The 23,848-nt window shown below is 34.6% G+C and overlaps 3 protein-coding genes across 3 annotated transcripts; 1 reads left to right on the plus strand and 2 right to left on the minus strand.

The window, feature by feature from the left end:
* Positions 1–2,294: 2,294 nt before the first annotated feature.
* Positions 2,295–3,170, minus strand: LOC134702450 (uncharacterized). Its single transcript, XM_063563378.1, has one exon. The coding sequence runs from the start codon at positions 3,168–3,170 to the stop codon at positions 2,295–2,297; it is 876 nt and encodes a 291-aa protein (XP_063419448.1).
* A 97-nt stretch (positions 3,171–3,267) lies between these two features.
* LOC134702600 (uncharacterized) lies at positions 3,268–4,383 on the minus strand. Its single transcript, XM_063563398.1, has one exon. The coding sequence runs from the start codon at positions 4,381–4,383 to the stop codon at positions 3,268–3,270; it is 1,116 nt and encodes a 371-aa protein (XP_063419468.1).
* Positions 4,384–20,305: 15,922 nt separating this feature from the next.
* Positions 20,306–23,282, plus strand: LOC134711046 (uncharacterized). Its single transcript, XM_063571477.1, has 4 exons — positions 20,306–20,407; positions 20,968–21,014; positions 21,540–21,739; positions 23,122–23,282. The coding sequence occupies exons 1-4, from the start codon at positions 20,352–20,354 to the stop codon at positions 23,242–23,244; spliced, it is 426 nt and encodes a 141-aa protein (XP_063427547.1). The 5' UTR covers positions 20,306–20,351; the 3' UTR covers positions 23,245–23,282.
* Positions 23,283–23,848: the final 566 nt, after the last annotated feature.

Here is a 23,848-nt window from a genome sequence, read left to right on the forward strand (position 1 = left end):
TTAACATAAAATTTGACGTACACATTTAACTCAATACCAGAATCTATGACAAACGAGACGATTTTTAATTTTGAAATCATCAATTTCCTCACCTTAGTAGCAATATAGTTACTTCACCTGCACACGTGATTAACATTTCCCAACTTATTCGATTTAAGAGCTTGCAGCTCCTACTAAGACTGTAAAAGGTCACCAGTGTCTGAGCAGAAAGTTGATGAACCAGGGGTATGTCAAAGAACGTCGTGTCCTTTTAAAAAAAAAAGTTCATCGGAAGGTACCAAGGCCTTATTAATAATATTCCGTATAAATTTCACAAATAATTCATGATGGTCTTAATCTATAGATTTTGCGTACTGACGTTGCCACTCTGTTTACTAACGCGTTATATTGTTCTTTTATTTATCTTTGTTCTATTAATATTATTACTTTTTCTATTTAGTCCGTTTTCTGTGATATCCATTTGACGTGACTCGGTTCTTTTACATCCCGTCAATATGTTGTTTGTATTTTCTTTCATTTATGCTGGTGTTTTGTACCTGTGACGTTTTGTGTTTCTTTGGTACTTTTAAAGATCCCGCCATTATGTTAACCCTGTATACCACCATTCCCCATGTGAAATCATAATTTTTGAAAATACTTTAATAACTATATTTGACGTTAACATTCTGACGCGAAATACGCGACTCTAAGCAATGAATATGGTTGTTAAATTTGATAGATGCCTTTTGTGCTTCTATGTTAAATATTTGTTTGTTTTGTTCTTTTGAGGTTGTGGCCCTGTTTTGACAATTTTAATGTTTTGTTCTGGCATCATTGTAAATATGATTGAGTTCGATACGACTGTCATTCAAGTGAGAGGTTTTAGCGCTATAAAACCAGGTTCAATCCACCATTATTCGTTTGGTGTGTTTGTTATTTGATTTTGTAATTTGATTTGGGACTTTCCGTTTTAATTTTTTCCTCGGAGATCAGTATTTTAATTATATTTCTTTTTGGCAATAAGCCGGTATTTGTATCCACAGAGCCTTAGGCCCTATCAGGTAACATTTAGCATGCGTCTTCCTGCTTGACAGTACGAGTCTAGGTCACAGCCTTTTGGGAACACTATTACTTCAACTCTTTAATACATGTATCAGACAGGTAAAAATCATCTTCCTGTGGTTCAACCCTAATCCTGTTGACTCGAGAGTAGTTCCTGGATCCTCCCCTCAGCTTCGAATTCGCCATGCTAAAGAGCGCCATCCATTTGGTTATATGAGATGTTTAAATACGCAGTCACGTCAGGCTCGACTGGAAACTTACTTTGTGTGGAGAGTTCAACGCCTTTTGAACGTCAAAAAATCCTTGCAACATCTGGCAGAGGGTTCGTAGTTGGCCTGTTACGATACAAAAAACATCTACTTTTATAAAATAAAAATAACATCATTTCCATTGAGTTATAATTCTAGACCTTTCAGTGCACAAATTAACTTGATAGTGTCCTGATTATGCATGATACATTAACCTCTTGATATTATGCAACCCTCTATCATTCAGTATTGTGGAAACTGTATGGCAGTCATGGTTTCTCTTCTGCTGTATGTGTTTCATAGTAGTGTTACTAGTAACGTGATTTTTCATCTGTGCTGCCGTATCAACATGATTTATAACACACCTTTCTTAGAAGTTCTGATGAAAAACATAATAGATGCATGATTATTACTTACAGATGGTGGTATTCTGCTTTTCTGCTGTCATATTCTCTTGACTGCTCATCTTTCTTCATATTTGAATCCCTGTCGCTCTCTGCCGGGTGCTTTGATGTCTTCAGATGGTTCCAACCTTCACCAGATGTTTCGACCCTGTACCATTACATCCTCCGGTTGGCAGGTCAGTAGAGGTGGCCAAACCTCTACTCATCAGCACTCGGCTTCCAGCTCAGATCATCTCGGCGATGCCATAACCAGCAAGATGAACGCTCTGCTGCTTCCCTAGCTGTCTTACTGCTGTCTTTCTTGCCTTTCCAACTATTCCCATTGCCTGTAGCATCCTCCATACTGACTGTGCAGGAAAACCTTTGCAGCCTACTTCTACTGGGAACAGCAATGCTTTCCAACCTCTCTCTCTACATGTTGTCATCAGCTCTGTATACTTTTCCTTCTTCCGCTGGTATGCCTCTCCACATCTCTCTTCCCAAGGAACTGTCAGTTCTATTGCAACTATCATCTTTGACGGCTGTGACCACACTACAATGTCTGGGCGTAGGGTTGTCTGTACGCATTCTGGAAACACAAGCTTCTTTCCAATGTCAGCCTTCATGTTCCAATCACTGCCCTTGTCCAAGATGAAGTGCTGTTGAGACTTTGTTGCATGTCCAGTATCTCCCTCTCTAACGAATCTGATCTGTTTTGCCTCTGTTTTTGATGGTCTCTTCTTTTTCTCTCTATATCAAGGATTTCTGCTAGATGTTTTAGGACCTTGTCGTGTCGCCATCGATACCTTCCCTGTGTCAGAGCAACCTTGCAGCCTGAAAGTATATGTGCCATAGTACCTCGTTCACCACATAACTTGCAGCTTGGTTCTTCTATCAGTCCCCACTGGTGTAAGTTTGAAGGGGAAGGAAGTGTATCGTACACTGACCTAAGCATGAATGAGATTCTGAATGGTTCCATCCTCCATAACTCTGCCCATGTGATCTTTCTTTCTGGCAAGTTCCATTTCATCCATGCACCTTGACGGCTTAGCTCCACTGCTTTCGCCCTTCTTTGTTCTTCTTCTACTGTTCTTATTTCTGACTGTACCATGCTACTCTTCTCTTTTGGTGTTGCCTTTGACCACTGTTGGAAATGTGTCATTCCTAAGCCTTGTCTACCAGTACAGGTGTTGCCAACTATGTCTTTGTGGTGAAGAATACTTTCTGCTTGATCGACTGCAGTTCTTGCTGACCATTTACGTCCAGTACGTGTCTGTATTCCTGCCTCACTGATCTTGCTATCCTTCGAGTCTCTGAGAGTCATAACAAGTCTGCTCTTTGATACCTTGTATTCCTCCAAAGTTGATGTTAAAGGTAGCTGTAGTTGTGGTGATCTACTGTAAAGGCCTATGGCTGTAAAACTTGGTGGTACTCCTAGCCATCTTCTTAGGTGACTGTTTATCTTTCTTTCTATAGATTCGACTGTTGTTGCTGTCATTTCATAGATCATGAGAAGCCATGTCAGTCTTGGTAACAGCCCATGTTGGTATATCCAAGCCTTATACTTCCCAGGCAATCCACTCTTATCTACCTTCTTAAGCCATTCTACAACCTGAGTTTGTACTGTCTGTCTTCACACTGGTATTGTCTTTAAGGGTATCATCAAACCATTTTCCAAGGCACTTTATAGGGTTGTCTACTATTGTTGGTATTTCGTCCCCTTGGATCTTAAGCTGGAACTTTGTTGTTATCTTCCCCTTTTTCAGTATCATTGATCTTGATTTCCTTGGTTTAAATTTCATCCTTGCCCAAGTGACTACTTCTTCCAGTGCTGTCAGTATCCATCTTGCTTGAATATGGGATGATGTTGTTACTGTAAGGTCATCCATGAACCCTCTTGTTGCTGGTAGAAAAATCCCTGAATCTGTCTTTGGACCTCTTGTTTCTCTTTCTGCTGCCTTCATGATGATATTCATATCCATAATGAATAGTATTGGTGAGATGGTACAACCAGTAACTATTCCTTTCTCTAATTTCTGCCATGCTGTGGTCTTGTTATCTACAGTAAATCGCAGCAGTATTCCATCAAAATACGTTAAGACTATTTTCTTGATGTGTTCTGGAATGTGGTAGTGATCCATTGCCATCTCTATCAATTTGTGTGGTACTGATCCATACGCATTTGCCAGATCTAACCAGACTACTGCCAAGTTCTTCTTTCCTGTCTTTGCCTCATGTATGAGTTGGATAAGGACACTTGTATGTTCTACACATCCTGAAAACCCTGCAATACCCCCTTTCTGCATAGATGTATCAATGTAGCTGTTCTCTACCATATACTTTGTCATCCTGTTTGCCAATACAGAGAAGTAGATTTTTCCCTCGACGCTCAACAATGAAATTGTCCTAAACTGTGAGATATCTTTTGAATCCTTTTCTTTTGGTACAAAGCATCCTTCTGCTTTCTGCCAGCTCTCAAGAATGGTTCCTTTTTTCCATAGTATTCGGAATAGCTGCCACAGTTTTCTAAGTATCTTTGGGCATTTCTTGTAGACTTTGTATGGTACACCACTGTACCCAGGTGCTGATCCTGTTCTTGCCTTTTTTACCACCTCACAAACTTCCTTCCATGTTGGTTCCTTTGTTTCAAATTCTATCGTTGGTTGTTTTTCTTCTTCAACTCTTGGGCAATATCCCAAAGTGTGTTTCATGCAGATACTTCTCTACTTCTTCCTTACTACAATGCAGATGCCCTCCTTAATTATTGTGATGGATCAGTATCATGAGATACTTATTATAAGTGACTACGACATTGTTAGGACTTTATCAGGTTGAGCGAGACAATTTGTTCATCAATCAATTACTCATTTAAAATAATAAGTTATTATGTGTATACACTATAAATTAGAATTGATTATGTTATAAAAAAAAACGGTTAACCGATAAAAATAGCGATTAACCGATAAAACAGCGGTTGACCGATAAAATTAGCGGTTAATCGACATTAAACTAGCGGTTAGCCGACATAACAGTAGCGGTGAACCGATAAAAATAGCGATTAACCGATAATAGTACCGGTTAATCGATAAAAATACCCTTTGAACCAAATAGTACACCATATCCAATGAACATATTCAGTAAAAGGACGAGACGTTCTTTGATATACACAAAGTTCATCTCCTTTCTGCTCAGATAATGGTAACGTTTTACAAATTTTGGGTAACGGCTGCAAGCTCTTGAATACAATATGAGTTGAGAAATGTATATCCTATTATATATGCAGGTAAAGGTTGGTATTTTGATAATATTAAAAGTGTTGGAAATGGTAATTTCTTAATTAAAATTTGCTCGTTTGTCATAGATTCTGATCACTTGTGCCAAATTCGAGGTAACGTCTAAAATGAGGCAGAGGAATCCGTGTCTTTTGTTTCTTAAATGTCTTGTTCCCGAGAATATATTTATGGAACCCAATCAGAAAAGTATGGATTGTTAATTTGATTTGTGTTTTTGATAGGAGCTCCGACTCATATGAAAATACGGAGAGGCGCTCAGTTGGTTCGAATAGGAACGCCGACAATTTGTTGAAAAGTATAAAAACTCTAAATCCAACAAATAAGTTTAATATGTCCAGCATACTGATCATACTTATTCCACTGCATGTGTAGTATGTTTTACTTTTTTATGCAGTATGGTATGGTATGGTATTCCAAACAAATAATAATCAAAAGCGTATGCTACCATTTGTTTATTGAAAAGCATTGTGAACCATTTTCTGCAAATGAAACTGAACTGTTCCATGCTTTGTTCGTGAAATATTCTTAATATTTATCTATGTATGTAACAGTTGAACACCTGTATAATTGCTGGCGCGATGAAAACCCGTTCCTTTTGATGTTCACGCATCGTTGTAAATATAAAGGAATGTTAGCGCTATAAAACAAGGTTCAATCTACCATTTTCTATATTTGAAAATGCCTCTACCTTCTTGGTATAAGACAAGGTTCAATCTACCATTTTCTATATTTGAAAATGCCTCTACCTTCTTAGGTATTTTCAGATATAGAAAATGGTGGATTGAACCTTGTTTTAAAGCGCTAAACCTTTCACTTGTATGGCAGTCGCATAACATTCCTTTTTATTTACAACGAGCGTATTTATTGTTATTTTATTCTGAAAAGTTTAAAAATTTATTTTGTCTTCAAGTGTGTCCATACTTTTTTTATGAACAATTAGCACATTTGTTAAAATTTTGATAAACAAAAATAAAGTTTTAACACTATTGAAGGATTCATTACAGGTTTTTTGTTTACGTAAGTACAAAGTACGTCATATTGTTTCAATAAACTATCCACTATATCCGCCTTCAATTTACACATATTCAGAATCATCATAATTATATAGAAGATAACTTTGAAATGTCAATAAAAGGTGAAATATAACCTATTGTGGTTTTATTTAGATCTATAGCAGAAACGCCTTCTTTGTCAATCGCATTAGGTCTGACTCCTTTTGATGGTCAAGGGATTCCTTAATTGATTTATTAAACATGTTGTGTCTTCTTTGTGAATTACTCAGATTTGAATTTGTTTAACTATTGTTGCCTCTGTAATTATCTTTAAAAATCCATAGTCAAGCAACAAATTCCAAAAAAGAAAACAACTCGCCCTGATTAAAGGCGACATGTACACAAACCAAAACTATTATTACATAATATAAGTAAACTCATCATAGATAACAGGATAGAAATTGTGTACGCCAGACGCATATTTCGTCTACAAAATCTCAACAGTGACGATCGAATTAAAAGGTAAAAAGGCCAAATAAAAAATGAAGTTGAAAAGCATGGATGTCCGTAAAAGTTCATAGAATTTAGATACGAAAAACTATTCCTGGGGTAGAAAAGTCTTAAGTTTTCCGTTTTCAGACACTAAAGAGGCTGTGAAATGTCTATCATCCTTCACGATAAGTATGCGAACAAAGCTGTAATTAATATTGTCTTTGTATGTAAATCGTACTTCTACAAGTGTCATGTACAATAATTTGGAATTAATGAGCACTGAGGTAATCCAAAATACAAAGCACATTATTTGGTAAGGACGAGTTTCACAAGTCCTTTATGGCTTCAATGAACATTACATTGAACTGCAAATCAGAGCACTTACGAGTTTGTTATGGATACCGAAGCTTCACAAAATTCCGTACAAACAAAGGTACATTGCTGGCCTGCATGTTCGACTATAGCATTGTCCATAAGATTGACAAATATTCTGTCAGCAGTGAAAGAGTGTCTTCAGAATACTGTGAAACTGTAAATTCGCGTAGTGAAATTAACCATGTGTGGATTAAAAAAAAAACCATTAACTATTTTGATATGAGCATCACTGATGAGTCTTGTGTAGACGAAACTCGCGTCTGGTGTACTAAATTATAATCATGGTACCTTTGATAACTAATTAAGCTCTGGATAATTTTATTCTGGATCTTTCTCTGAACATAAGTTTGATTTTGATTTTTGAACCCTGTATACCAACATTCCCCAATTTATTATTGAAAAATCGTTTAAAAGAAATAATTTACATTGCAAAATGGTAGCATATGCTATTAATTTACTTCTTTGAGATACCAAACGGCATAGTTAATAGTGACCAAAAAAGTAAAACATGCTAAAAAGAGGAACAAACTAGATTTGCGATTGCAAGCAATAGCGGATGGCACCCTTCCCCTATTGCCAGTTGAGCGGTAGCCATGGTTACAGCGGCCATTTTGGAAATTCCAAACTCAAAAGTCAAGTCTACATTAGCTGAGCAACATTTGTTATAAGTTTCAATAAATTTGAAGCATTTTGAAGTTTTTTGTATTTTTGCTGTTTCCATGGTAACGGTGGCCATTTTGAATATTCCAAAGTCAAACCCCCGCTGCAATTTCTTCCCTCCACAATCATATACCATTTAATGTCTCTAGAATAAATTAAACATTGATGTTCTAGAATGTTCTGTGAAAATTCAAAGTTTTGACCTTTTTGCATTGTTTCCATGGTAACAGCAGCGATTTTGGAAATTCCAACGCCAAATTCCACATCTTCCAATGTTGCTCATCGTTACTGTGAAGTTTCATTAAGTTTGGAGCATTTTGATATTTTTGAAATTTTTGGTGTAGTTCCCATGGCAACATAGTAGTTCCAATGAGTGCCAAAATCATCCAATGCCTGTATATAGTGGGCACCTACATTGTATAATAATATAATGATTCTGAGTTAAAGCATATTAAAACAGTTGACCAAAACCAAAAACTGGAATTTTTCACATTTGTTCCGTTTCCATGGTAACGGCAGCCATCTTAAACCATTCCATGCTTCGTGCACAACTTGATCTGGGGGTCCTCACTATAGTACAGTTCCATCAACATTGGTCCATTGGATTTGGAGAAATCGCTTGGACAAAAATGTGTGGAAGAAAAATAAGAAAAAAAAGAAACGTAGAATAACAATATGTCACCCCAACTCCGTTGAGGGTGCCATAATGATTTGTGTGCTGGAGTTTCTTTTTGACAACATATTTGTTGGATTTGAAAGTAGACTTTTTCAACAAATTGTGGGCATTCCGTTGGGAAAGAACTGTAAGCCCCTCATTACCGACCTCTTCCCATTTTCGTGTGAGCCGTAGTTCCCTCAAAAACTTGCAAAAAACAAGGAGATTTAAGAACATCATCATTAATTTCACATTAAGATATATTAATAATGTTCTTTCCATTAACAATCCAAACTTTCTGAATAGGTTCCATTACTGAATATATCCTCCAAAACCGAAAATCAACAGACACGGCTTCCTCTGCCTCATTTTAAGACTTATACCCCAAATTTGACATAAGCGGTCACTTCAGTACCAGAATCTATTACAAACAACACGACTGTTAGAATTATCAATTTTCCCCACCTTAGTATCAATATACAAACTTTATCTCCATATGGAATAATTGTCAATAATTACTTTAACTGTTTAGTCTATTTTTTGGCAATATTACTTTGTCGTGGCTCAGTACTTATACATATTCTGATATGGCAATTGTATGCCTGTATCCCCTTTTATTTATCTTTGTTGACATACATGTATTTGCTTATATTTAAAGTGATTGTTATTTAAGAAAATATCACAGTTGACTACTGTACCGATATTTTTGGCATTTTTACCTTTTTATATCCGTTTGTTAAATTCACACATCGTTGTCAATATAATGGAATTGTATGAAACTAACATACAAGTGAGAAAAAGGCTAGATATAAGACCAGGTTTAATCCACCATTTTCCGCCAATAAATACTTGTACACCAATTCAGGAATATGGCAGTTGTTATCCGTTCGTTATAATGTTTTTGTTCTCATATATGGCGTTCAAATTTTGTAAATTTAGTACAATTAATTGGAAAAAAAACAAAGAACATTAGAAAATTGCAAATACTGATTTTAAAAAAACCCATTCTTAATGTAAATTGACCTTTTATAACACATCTCTTTCCTCAGATTTGTATAATTGTATTGTCTTAATGTAAAGACTTATCATTATTAATCGTATTTTTTGACTATTTGATTTATTGTGTCTGTTTATTTAACGCATCAATGTAAATATAACGTAATTTGATGAGACTGTCATTAAAGTGAGAGGGTTAGCGCTATAGAACCAGGTGCCTGTACCAAGTCAGGAATATGACAGTTCTTGTCCATTCGTTTTTGATGTGTTTTGTTATTTGATTTTGCCATGTGATTATGGACTCTCCGAATTGTTTTTCCTCTAAGTTCAGTATTTTTGTGCTTTTACTTTTTAACACACCATACCTCAATATAATTTCTTGGAAGGCTTTCTTAATAGACAAACACTCTTTAATTGTAAATGAGACGTCTCTTCTTCTCTTCATATTAGTAGACAAATGCTAGTTTATGTTTCATGTGGTCAGCTAGTGATTGTGCCATCTCTGGTTTCTTCTCCCAGTCAAACGTTGTCACATTTTTCTATATTTCGAGGTAGTGATTTTTTTTCTTAACAGCTTTATCGAATAAATTGTAAACCCCTGCCATTTTTCCAACTTTTGAGTGCATCATTCCTGTCCTTGCCATGTGATGAATAGGATCTGTTTTGCTGGGAGACCCTATAATCGGGACTTGATTACACCATTTTAAGTCATTTTGAACGCCAAGTCGTTGTTTAAACCAGTACGTCCCACGTTTTTAGAGAAACTGCCACTAAAATGTATGTTTAGAGTAACTGCCACTAAAATGTATGTTTTTAATTATGCTGGGGACTTAATATGCAAAAATAACTCATATTGGAAATATTTCCTGGAGAGGGTTTTATGAGGAATCTTGAATTACATGTTTGTACTTTTCTATATCCCTGATATTGTTCTCATCTTCAAATGTCTGCGATCTGGTCGGTTGGTATTAGAGATGATGAAGTATTGATGGAAAGACATTATGAAATCAAGGACAGATCAAACTTAAAGAAAACAAAGCCTTGAACAGAAATATTCTGGCTACAGTATAAAATAAATATTTTACAGGCTTTTAACTAACTTTGATGTGACAGGAGTCTTGTACGGAATTTTGAAAGGGAGTAATACTGAAATGTCGAACGTTAATAATGAATTGGCTATGTACGTACAAGCACATTTGGATATTGAGGGCATTTTTGTCGAGCCTTCGACTTTTGTCGAAAAAGCGAGACATAGCGATCCTACATTTCGTCGTCGGCGACGTCCACAAATATTCACTCTGCCAGGAAACATTACATTCACTCAGTGGCTGAAAATTTAATAACTCTCTTAAACTATCCTGGATTTCTACCAAATTTGGACAGAAGCTTGTTTTTGATTATTAGATAGTATCCAGAATTAAATTTTGTAAAACAAATAGTTTTTCTGCAAGGAAACATTACATTCACTCTGGTAAATAGTTATCAAAGGTACCAGGATTATAATTTAGTACGCCAGACGCGCGTTTCGTCTACATAAGACTCATCAGTGACGCTCAAATCAAAAATATTTTTAAACCCAAACAAGTACAAAGTTGAAGAGCATTGAGGATCCAAAATTCCAAAAAGTTGTGCCAAATACGGCTAAGGTAATCTATGCCTGGGATAAGAAAATCCTTAGTTTTTCAAAAAGTTCAAAGTTTTGTATACAGAAAATTTATAAAAATGACCACATTATCGATATTCATGTCAACACCGAAGTGTTGACTACTGGGCTGGTGATACCCTCGGGGACGAAACGTCCACCAACAGTGGCATCGACCCAGTGGTGTAAATAGTTATCAAAGGTACCAGGATTATAATTTAGTACGCCAGACGCGCGTTTCGTCTACATAAGACTCATCAGTGACGCTCAAATCAAAAATATTTTTTAAACCCAAACAAGTACAAAGTTGAAGAGCATTGAGGATCCAAAATTCCAAAAAGTTGTGCCAAATACGGCTAAAAGTTTTTAAAATTTAAATTTCTTAAACTATCATGACTTTGCACCAAACTTCGTCAGAACCTTGTTTATGATCAAAAGTTAGTATCTAGAAGGAAATTTTGTTAACATTTTGTACCTCTTGATCCGTATTTTACTTATAAATGGGTTTTACCAAACTTGGATTGAAGCTTCTTACAATCAAAAGATAGTATCGAAAATAAACGCATCACTGATAGCCGGACCAAATTTAGTATATACCCCAGACGCGCGTTTCGTCTACAAAAAGACTCATCAGTGACGCTCGAATCCAAAAAAGTTAAAAGGCTAAAAAATGTACAAAGTTGAAGAGCATTGAGGACCAAAATATTTGTATTATTTATTCCTCGTTTTTGTTGACCCGGCGATTAACATCAAAACACTAGGTTCCGCGGAACTCTTACGAAATTTTAACAGTATCACTCAACTATTAGCGGTAGAAAATTACTGAACATCTTTTTCCATTGGGGACTTATTTATAAAATTAAATTATTGCAATCGATATAACATTTGAGCTTTTGTCTTGTTTTATTTTTGTTCTTGTCTCATAATGTTTGAAAAAGGTAAAATAAAAATAAAACGATATCGAAGGAAAATTCAAAAACCATTCTCTGTTCAAAAAAAGCAAACTGGATTATATAAAATTAGATATTAAACGGAATAGCTGACTTGGTTGAATTGGATTTAATGTTGGAGCCGTTGGTTCAAAAACTGATGGTATACCTGTTTTATTATATTGTATTTTTTTTTATCGATATGGTTATTTATATTCATTTCCTTTTGACAATTTTTCTCATCAACCACTTTCACGGTTGAGATGATTACAAAACAGGTGACTTGCAAGAACACAATCCTTTACATCAAATTTAATCAGGTCTAAAAGCGGTTAATGTTAATGCATATAATGAATATGATATAGTTATTTGGGTTGGAAAACTGTGGTTCAGAAGACGGGAACAGAAGTCGCTTTTAAACCGGGTTTTTGTGACAAAAATGTCGGTTATAAATTTTGAAATGTACGGCGGGCGGGCGGTAGGGCGATCGGCCTTGCGGGTGGCAGCCAAATGTTTCCGTGCATTTACTTATAAACCGTTCTACCAGAGCCTTTTAGATTTTAATATGTTGTTACTGACAACAAAATGGAGGTCAAGTTAAATAATGACGACTTTGACTTTTACGGTTCTGGAGTTATGGTTCTTAAAATATTGAAAAATGGCGTTTCCAGTCCTGCCATTGCATTAACTCATGAACAGTTAAACCAAGCTTTTGAAATTTTAATATGTTGTTAATGACAACAAAACAGAGGTCAATTTTGAATTTTACTGTTTTGGAGTTATGGTTCTTGAAAGATTGAAAAATCGCGTTTCCAGTCCTGTCCGTGCATTTTCTCATTAACTGTTCAACCAAGGCTTTCAAAATTTGAATATGTTGTTACAGATGACAAAATGGAGGTCAAGTTCAATAGTGACGATTTCACTTTTACCGTTCAGGAGTTATGGTTCTTGGAAGATTGAAGAATTGTGTTTCCAGTTGTATCCGTATTTACCCACAAACTGTTCAACTAAAGCTTTTAAAATTCAAATGTGTTGTTACTGATGAAAATATTGAGGTAAAATTCAACAATTTCGATTTTCACTTTTTTCTGTTTAGGTGTAATGGTTTGTGGAAGATCATCAGTTATGGTTCTTGTGATATTGAAAAATGCCAGGACACGAATAAATATTAAGAAATCCGGTTTGCTGTCGCTCTGACAGCCGCTTGTTTCAAAATAATTGACTAACTCTTTTGCTTGGTATTTTTGATATCTTCAATTTTATGGACAGGCTTAACGTATCCCCTAGTATGTACATACTTACTAACTCGATCGTACTTGCACATGAGGACACTAGCAACGCCCTCCTCTGTTGCCTGTCTTGTGCCTTTCTTTCTGCCTCTCCCAATGTCACTCTCATGATTCTCAGTTCACTCTCCATTGTGCTTCGTCATGTTTCTATTGGTCTCCCTCTCTTTCTTTCTCTTCTGCAGATGTCTTTCATGTTTGTCTTTTCGTAGAGCATGATCAATCCATTTCCATCGCCTTTCTTTAATGTCTGCTGTGATGTCTCCATGTAAGGTTATGTTGTATGGGTCTTTATTACTTATAATTTTTGGCCAGAAGATATTGTAAATGTTACGAAGACACGTATTATGGAACCATTTTTTGAAGTCTGATTTTATAACCCTTCATTACTGTGCATCATATAGTTAAAATGCTTTTACATTGCTATTATATATTTTATGGACCTGGGTAGTGATGCTGTTATCCGTATTATTCGAAGACTGGCTTTGCTTATCTTTGAGTTATCTAGTGTCATTGTCCTGACTGATATAGTACCTATATAAGTAAAAACAACTTGTTCTATGTTGTCTCCTTTAAGTGTTATTGGTTGTTTTCTAGTATTGTCATTAATGCTTATCATCCTTGTCTTAAATCCTAATGAAAGGTGATGCGGAATTTGTAATAATTTGACTGTAGTCAAACATCACTAAACTTGTACCAAAAGGTTTTATATCGATTTGCAAATGGTACGTAGTGATTATCAAAACCATAGCCGTAGTTTCGAAGAAAGTATGTTACCGAGAGTTAAATTAGTTGTCAGCACATTTTTTGTGCTGACATGAATTATCATTGATATTGTTATATTTATTAACTAACTGTTTACAAAATTTAGAATTTTTTTAAATACTAATGCTTTTCTACCTAAGGCATAGATTACCTTACCTGTTTTTTTGTGGACGAAACGCGCATCTGGCGTATACATAAAATTTAGTCCTGGTATCTATGATGAGTTTATTTACCACAAACCATTTAACAACCAATAATCATTTCAAAATGTCACTGGATATTTGCACTCAAATTTGTTGAAAAAGAATTAACACACAAAGATTGTCAGACAACAATTTGCTCCATTAAAATGTTTTCAACTTGCACTGAAGATCTGATAACAACAATCTTTTCAATCAAATGTCACCAAAATTGCCCCCGTTAATTTTACTTACTGTTTGTTTATTGAATTTTGTTATTTAGATAGTACAATAAGTCCAATTTACTGACTTCATATTTTAGTTAAGAACATAGTAGTCACTTTCTTTCTTTTACTGCACTGAAATAAAACTTAGAAACTAAACAGCCATGTCTAAATCTTCACCTCGCAAACAACAAGTTGCAGAAAAAGCCCTTCCACCTTGACGCTCAATGACATGCCTTACAATGCAATATTTGTTGCGTTATGTGTGGCGTTTGAAAAGTTGAATACCAAAGTGTCACAAAATGGAATGTGTGGATAAGTACACTTCCGAGAACATCAATAAAGTCGACAGAAGAAGAATTAATAAATACTACATACAACAACCCCACCAAAACAAAGGGCGAATTAAGGGACCCGGGAAGCTTTTTGTAATGAAGAAAACTGACATCCATAACAGATAGTCAAATCGTGGTGACGCCGTAGATTTTTTGAAGGGACAAACTCAATTCAAAATCAACATTATATAATTTCGTAGTGGCTTTTGTGTAAACAGTTGGACCATTTTAAAAACAAATCCGCATATGGGACGCAACAGTTTCAATCAAAACATAAGTTTGGAGATAAAATATTCCATGGGTTTAAAGTATTCACGCACAAAAAAATAAAAAAATGCGCAGAATACATAAGGAGTAGTTAATTGAAAATCCCGGGAACAAAAAAATTACAACCACAAACATAACATAAAACATAAAACATAAACTGGAAATTAGAAACAAAGAACCTGACTAGTTTAAATTATTATATAAATAACCAATCTATGACAGTGATGTACTGCGAACGCTCTTTATTTCATCCTTGGTATTTTTCCCACCGAATTTCTGTTCAAATTGATGGTCATATCTATGCTGGTATTTTAATTACAAATAATTGACAGAGAGCACAGTTTTCCCTCAAATATATCAGCGGCACGTCGTATCACCTTGAATATAGGTGTCTGATTTGTTCTTATACAGCCAAAGGTAGCAATACACAATAGAAGTTTGGGTTCGCATTGTTGCCACGGTGGATTTTTCAAATATGAAAGTGATAGTGTAATAAAATTCAGTTTTAGACAGCTGAGTACTAATTTAGCCTTCAAATGTGGTTTATATACGACAGTCGTTGTCCATTCGGTTTTTATGTGTTTTGTCATTTGATTTTGCCATGTGATTAGGGACTTTCCGATTTGATTTTTCTCTCGAGTTCAGTATTTTTGTGATTTTACTTTTTATAAGAACATCAGTATGATTTTTTTTACATGTTTCATGGGTTATTTTATGTTTAATTCTTCTAATTGTCATAGCTAGACCGGCCATCGGAGTAGTTAATTACTGTAATGTTCCCTTTTTATTTTTCTACACGGAGTTTTTGATGCAATTTAAAAAAAAAATAAGATGAAAGACATATGATTGTCTATGGATTTATTGAAAGATATATGTAAACAGTTTCAGAAAAGGTATTACTTCTAGCGATTGAAATTCTACTTTTAGCCAAATTTTGGGGAAATTTGTGACATCTTTTCCCTCCTTTTTGCAATATTTTATAGCAAATAAATGCAAATTGTTGCCATGAATACACCCAAAAGAAATAATATTTTACCATTTGATATACTGGATATAAAATCTATGGAAGATTCTGATTTAATACATATATAGATATTGGAAGATGTGGTATGAGTGCCAATGAGACAACTATCCATCCAAATAACAATTTATAAAATGTATTTACATATATGACACAAACATTAGCCTTAATATTGCAAGAAAGTAATGAAAAGGGGATGGTCAAATTTATGAGGGCAAATTCTATTTTTTTTTCTCTCGATCACTGTTTATTGCTACCAAAGCAAAGAATTCCACATCGGGAGCATAACCTGTTTACCAATCCGAAGCACATGAGATCACAATCGGCTTATTGTGGTTTTTCTGTTGTACTGACTTTGATTTTATTTGTGTAATGTTTTGTCAATCTTTGTTAGCTTTTTGTAATTGTCCCCTGACGTAGTCATTATTTTCAGGTGCGTTTTGAATACAAGTATCCGTTTGGTATCTTCCGTCTCATTTTTACAAACACGATTTTCTTTCTGCATAAACATTACATTTGTAATGCCCGCGTCACACTGTCCCGATTTTTATTTACGATGATCACCCGAATGCTAAAATTGTAAGTTCGTACGAAGTTGGTCCCGATCTCGTTAAAATACCAAAAAGTTACCGAAGCAAGTACGATGAATAACGACGTCTATACGATGGTGCCGAAATTATATACGATAGCAAAAGATGGACATACGAAGGTTAACCGAGGACAGGTATTTAAGCTTCATATCTCAGCCGAAGCCTACACGATGGATCACGAAGGCTACACGATGGATTAAGAAGGCCACACGATGGATTACGATGATGGCGCGATGGCCATACGATGTCTAAAAGACGTCGTGTACAGATTACGATGCATTTAAATTATATGCCGAAGGCATCACGCGTTTTAAATTGTTTGATCAATATTGAATATATATTATATTGTATGTACATACAAAAGATCTTAAAATGTGTTCTACCTGTTTTGAACTTTTTTATGATACGAACAGAGTTTCGACAACATATCGTTTCTGTACAAGTCTGCCATGCATGGCGGTAAATCGATTTTTTTGTCTAATTCTTATAAAACTTAGTTTATTATCCCCTCGCCTACTACATGTAACTTGCGTGTAGATAAAATTATTATGGACACTCTAGAACCAAAATGCTCAAAACTTGGTATGGTGTTACTCGTTAAGAATATCTTAAGCGCTATTGACTTTAAAGTGCAAAGGTCAAGGTCACAGTGGCAGTTTTAATACAAGGCAATTTCACCCTTGTGGACACTTTAAAACCAATATGCTTCAAAAGATTTTAACCACATTTGGTATATAGTTCCTCCTTGTAATGATCTGACATTTTTTACGTTCAAGACCAAAGGTCAAGGTCATGCAGATGGACTTGTTTTTTCTCCTTGAAATATCATAATACACAGGAAATTGGTTGCTCATTGTTTTACCTGCTGGTTCTAAAGACAATATTAAAGGTATTTCCAGTTACTGAATGTCTTGGTTGATTTCTGAAAAAATAGTTTATGTAACAAATATGCATATTTAATTTACCATTTTCTGCATGTGTCATAAACAAATATAGTGTCCGTATTTGTCCCCAATATGTTAAATACGAGGAGATGCTACGCTCGGCATTGCTTGTTTGAACTGTAAAATGTGTGCACTAGTCTGAATAATCACCAATAACTATGCCCATGTTTACTGATCTATCTTAAAGGTAAGGTAATGGGTTCGTTGATCCCTTTTATTCAAAAAGAGCTCTTTCAAGGAGAATATCATAATGATATAGACAAAGGGAAGGATGTGGGGAAAGCAACAAATGCGGCGAAATATGACATACAAAAATCAAAATGGTTATGGAGTAAACATTCGTGTGACAACAAATCAGACGATACATAAAAAATCAGAATAATAAAGAAAAAGTTGGTTTCCCTATTTACGTGTACCTGCAGTGTCGGTGTACGAGGCGCGTTTATGATTTTCATTATGTTACTTGATATGAAAAATTGACAAAAAATAATATTTTACTTGTAAAAGTAAATCCTGAGCCTTTAAAAGCTGCTCCATGTTTTGTGAACGTCTTTCTTAACTGTCGTATTATACTGACCAGTGTATATCGCGCATGACACTTTTAATGTATTTTAACGCGAAAATTAACTTACATTTAGCTGGATTTATTGCCGTCGTAGTTCCATCTTGTCGACTTCGTACTTATATTCGATGGCAACACGACGGGATTACGAGTCCTTCACGAAGTCGTGTTGCCATCGTTAGACCTTCTGGTAGCTTCGTGATTCATTCGTGTAGACATCGTAATGTAAAAACTGCCCGATGGAAACGATGGAAACCCGAATGCAATACGATGTTCAAAGATGCATTCCCGGTGACATTCCGATGGTGAGGATGGTGATACGAACTCAATACGAACCCTCAACATCGGACGCACCTTCGGGGATTTTTTAACATGTTAAAAAATTTAGAACCCTTCCCGAAGTTGTCCTCGAAGGCTAGAAAACGTGGCCGATGGTTCTTCGAAGGTTAAAGATGGCACTACGAATAGTCCGATCTGGATACGATCAGTCCCGATTTTGAAAATTTCCATAATCGTGTTGCCATCCGCGTAAAAATCGGGACAGTGTGACGCGGGCATTATACCTTACGTTCAACTAATTACTCAAACAAAACCAAAAACATCGCTGACTAACATTTACGTATGTCTTTTAACCTCATGATTGTCACTACACATAACACTGTCGTGTAATCGTTTGAGGGTTTAACAAAATATTTGCTTCGAAAATAGTGTCCCATCATTTCACTGTAAAAAAATTTAATTGAAAATGTCGTTTTTGATTTCGAATAAGAATTGTCATTCCAATAGAAATTTACTTCTGACCTATATTTGGAAACTTAAACCACTATGGTAATTTATTGTAGTTGTTGTTATAAAGTGGAGGGAGGCTGTGGAACTTATGGTATCTTTAACGTTCTTCATGAAAAACAAATCACGTATCGCAGTTATTTTGGCTAAATCATTACATTTATCATCTTGAGTTACTTTATGGCCTAAGAATCTCACTCCTTGTCATACAAAAAATTGAATGGATGTAGTATTTAACTGGATTGCCTCAAACCTCATCTTATTTTCAAAATTTACTGATAGATCTTTCACGATATGCTCGAAATATTATTCTTAGTCTCCGTTCAAATGTGGTGGGATCCCCTCTGAGTCCCAACACATATTTCTTAACTGCCACCAATTACTCTCTGTGATAGAAAAAGCAGTTGGAATTATGTCACTTTCTTCAAGACCGAACTGCCAAAATCATGGTCTCAAAGTGTTCAGGCTTTGTTTTTATTTTTTGTTATTATCCCTGTGTACCCTATACACCTGAAATAGATAGGAACATTAACAAATTCAGTTGCTTGTTAGTTTAATTATAGATACTCTCGGACCACGTTGTTAATGCTTCAACTAAGTTATATTGATATTAGTTTTTCCGGTGAAAACCTACTTTACATTTTAGAGTTTTCAAAGGTTATCAATGTCAACCGCTTGAAGTTTATCAACTGATTCAAACATATCAGTAACAGTTGTCTTATCAACTTTTATGAACTCTTCATTCAAATTGATTACTCTTAAGATATTTGAGTATTTTTTTGTATTCAGACTTAGCTGAATGAGACCCGTTCTTTCAATGAGCTCTTCATTTGTTTACACACTTCCTACTGACCTAAATTTTATACGACCAAAGTGATTGCCATTTATCTTCATGTTCATATTATTTGAAAGTTAAAATCGTCCTTTGGCTATGTGTTGTTCTCAACCGACACTCGTTGTCTATTTCTTAAGTCAAGATATGATGAAGACTAAACTGAATGTAATATCCTCTTTGTGTCAAGTTTGATCGGATAGATGCATTCAACCTATATTCACCAAAGTTTAAATATTCTGTTTAGTGGAACAGGAAGTCAAATAATATTTCTAGCTTTTTTAATAACATATTTTCTTTTGAACTGAGTTTCACTGTGCCTATTGCTGTGAGTTTCTTTATTCTACTTTGATCTCACAAAACATGTTTAACACCGCTGCATGTTTGCGCTTGTCACAAGTCAGAAGCCTATGTTAGTCTTGTAAGTTTTATAATTTTCGTTCATTGATATCTTTTGGACTTTAGTATGGCGTGCATGTTCACTAAACTGGTACACAATTTCATTTAAGGGCCAGCTGAAGGCCAACTCCAGGAGCGGGATTTTCTCGCTGCGTTGATTGACTCATTGGTGGCCTTCGGCTGTTATTTTCTCTTTGGTTGAGTTGATGTCTCTTTGACATATTCCCCATTTCAATTCTCAAATAAATTGTTGGTTGATGTTTTATGATAATAAATAGACCTTTATTTTAAATGTTTATTCATATCGACAGACACGCCTTACGTTATTTAACTTTAACCAATTGAATCTCTCTACACCCACTTTTTTTTTAAACTGTCTGTTAATTAAATACCTGTATGTAGCATAGGTGATAAAATTGTATGTAAAACTTCGGAAGAACTCATCAGAACGTAAAATGTTTAAAAGAAAGGTGCCACTAACGACATTTGAAAGCAACAATGAAAATATCAGGTATGTTGGTAATGAACATGCTAATTCTAAATGAAAATGTATTCCACTTTAATTTTGTTTAAAGTAATTAACTTGCTAAATTTTTAGTGAAAGTAAATTCCACATTAATTTTATTAATAAGCGTAACTGTTATCCCACTAGCACCGCTAGTTTTGCTTAGAATATCATATTTGTTTTTCGCTCATTGTTTTTCACATACATCATGCCGTTAATCTTTTCGTTTGATTTATTTTTGCGTTTGTCATTTCGTGACCTTTAATAACTTAATGTTAGGAATTAGTTTTGCTAATTGATGAAGGCCGTACGATGAACTATAGTTGCTAATCTTCTTCATTTGTTTTTCGATGCAGAGTTGTCTCACAGGCAATCCAACCACATCTTATTTTTATACAGTATGATTTCAAGTTCAATAGAGTATAACCTTTCAAAACAAATAAAACCTCGGTATTGTCTTATATATAAAATACGCAATTTTACTTTTGAATAATATCATATTATATCTTCTGTTTTATTTCTTATTTGTAGTTTGCACAAAAATAATTGCTTCCTTTTTCTTACAGAAAAATACCATTATCAAACATCTTCGCAGCCAATGAAACTTTGAATGGTAAGAGCATTATGTTCATATTGTTTTTTAAATGTTTATTATTTGATGTCATACACTTTCATGTTTACCCCTGTTTCATTAGACTCTGTCGATCTATTATTTGTTACTTTAGTTAAGTTGTCTGTCTTCCTCCTTCAGTAAATTTTAACAAAAAATAGTAGCAGTGATGTATGTTAGGACCTTTATATCGTCAGATCCTTGAATGAAAAACATGGATTCGAAGCAGTCCTTGAACTGCAGGGCAAAATGTTTGAAAACTTTAGGAGATAGATAATTGGAAATCCGTCTACCAACGATTTTCATTTATTGTTGATCGGATGACAAACCTGGTTCTTCATCTTTAACCTTATTTAATTCATTTTCCTCAGCTTGGCTTTATCTACTTGTGCTCATCAAATATTCTTCTATTTACTTCATTATATAGTAATGAAAATTTTATACCACTGACCGAAGAAGATATTTTGGTTTCGTTTAGATATGGTTAGTAGATTGTTAATATTATCAAATATTTTTATTTCATTTTAGTTACACTTGACATAGACATCAGAAACTTCGATTTGACAAAGACTATAGACCTCTCAGATACAATAAAAATTGCCGAATACAACCCCGTGGCAGTTGGTATGATATGCATGGGTATACTCCTGGTAGTTTTCTTTATATTTGCTTGGTGGTTTTTAAAGACAAATTCCTCAGAAGCCTTTGACACCACTTATACGATTTCTGTAAGTATAAGTTACAGGCACAGATGCGGATTTTTTTTTTTTAATTATAGACGCCATCGTCTTTTGTATTTTGCGGAGAATGGCAGATAATTCATGCGATGGCATTTCATTGTTATTTACAAGGATGCAAATATGAAGTGTCAGTCTTTAATGTGTTTATACAGGATTGCCACAAACCCCAGTTGTAAATTTCCAAATTTGTATTGTCTTGATAAAATGAATAACTTAGTGTGACACATTTTTTTTAATAATCGCACTTTTTTGGCTTTAAGACCCACTAATTCGCTATGTGCAATGCGTTAAACTAACTTTGTTGACGATGAAACGACGAAACTTATTTTATATAAATATTCCCACTACTACGTTGTTTAAGTAGAAGACCCAATTTGGGTTCTAGAAGAACCTGACCCTGACATACAAATTATTATATAGAGATATGTATAAGCGGAAATGGTAGTTAAGATTTCTTAACGGCAATTTATAGCAATTAATTTGTAATCAGAAGAAATAACAAGAAGACGCTTTCTTCTCCGATATTAACAATGGTTATTTTATTTGGGCGTAAAAGTGTTGACCAAACCTCATTTTGAATAAAGCACGGAATACTTTGCCGCGAAAAGCATGTGCAACAGTAGATTTTGCGTTTTATTGAGAGGTACTATAACTAATTCAAAATATTTTTAGAATGTCTCGTTACTGTTTGTCAATAACAATTACGGAATCTAATGTAATTATGAGAAATTGGTATTTTCTATTATTCCACTAATAATATGAAAAAAGTAAAATCACAAAAATACTGAACTCCGAGCAAACGGACAGTTCCTATTCAAATGGTAAATCAAAGGCTCAAACACATCAAACTAATGGATAACAACTGTCATGTTTCTGACTTGGTACAGGCATTTTCTTATGTAGAAAATGTGGATTGAACCTGGTGTAATAGCTAGCTAAACTTCTCACTTATATGACATTTGCATCCAATTACATTATATGCACAACGATGCGTGAACAAAACAAACAGACATAATGTTTTTTTTTTTATAAATTGTTATTTGGATGGAGAGTTGTCTCATTGGCACTCACACCAAATCTTCCTTTATCTATATAATAGGTAAAATTGTCAAAATACAGCAGTCAACATTGTGTTATAATCTAAATCACTAAAAAAACATAAAAATCTGTAACAAAGAAGCACAAAATGGCATATAGACCAAGTATATTAGAAAAAGACAATAATACACAAATTTACCATAGTACAAAAGTGAATAGACTGCGATGTACTGTTTACATTAATTTGTTAAGAGCATCACAAAACAATCAAATGTGAAAATCTACAGCACTGTCTACACAATAATTTATTTTTTATATCTTTTATTTTGCAGGAGTTTCCCAAACATAACCAAAGGCAAAGCAGTCATGTTCGGGTACAACATGAAAGTCAGAGTTCTTTTCGCCTTTTAAATGAAACAAATACGCAAGTGTCTGAAAAGACACTGGACATTTAATATTACTTCATTGATGCTATTTGACCTTTTGTGCTGTAGTTCATGAAGTTGAAATTTTATTTACTCTTTATCCATTCATATGTATAATAAAATAATTGAAATTTTCATAACTGTAAAATTTATACAATACTATATCATAAGGTTTCTGATTATTTGGCGGTCAGTATACAGACTGCGCATTCGAGACATCAATACACTTACGATAGCTTCTCTCATCCTCGTTCTTCGGTCCTTTGTGGATATTTGTCTTATTTGCTATCATACTACATCTCCTTTTTTCATATTGATTGCATGGTTTGTTACTGGTGTTGTGTGGATTCCGTATAATGCGTCCTTGTCCTTGTATTAAGTTGTTTGTTAGTGCGAGAGTTGTCTTCTTTAGTTTTATTATGCTATTGTTCTGTTTCTTAATATTAATTACCGTGCATTATGTTTGCTCATTTCTTTAAAGTATCATATATTTTGTATTTAAACCGTCATAAAAATATGGAGCTGTGGTGTAATTGCTTAATAGACACTGTACACCAGAGTTCTATAATTTGACAATATTATTACGAATTTTAATGATACTTAGTAAAACTGAAAACGTCTCTACTTTACTTAT

This window comes from Mytilus trossulus, chromosome 1, assembly GCF_036588685.1.
Source record: "Mytilus trossulus isolate FHL-02 chromosome 1, PNRI_Mtr1.1.1.hap1, whole genome shotgun sequence".
NCBI lineage: Eukaryota > Metazoa > Mollusca > Bivalvia > Mytilida > Mytilidae > Mytilus > Mytilus trossulus.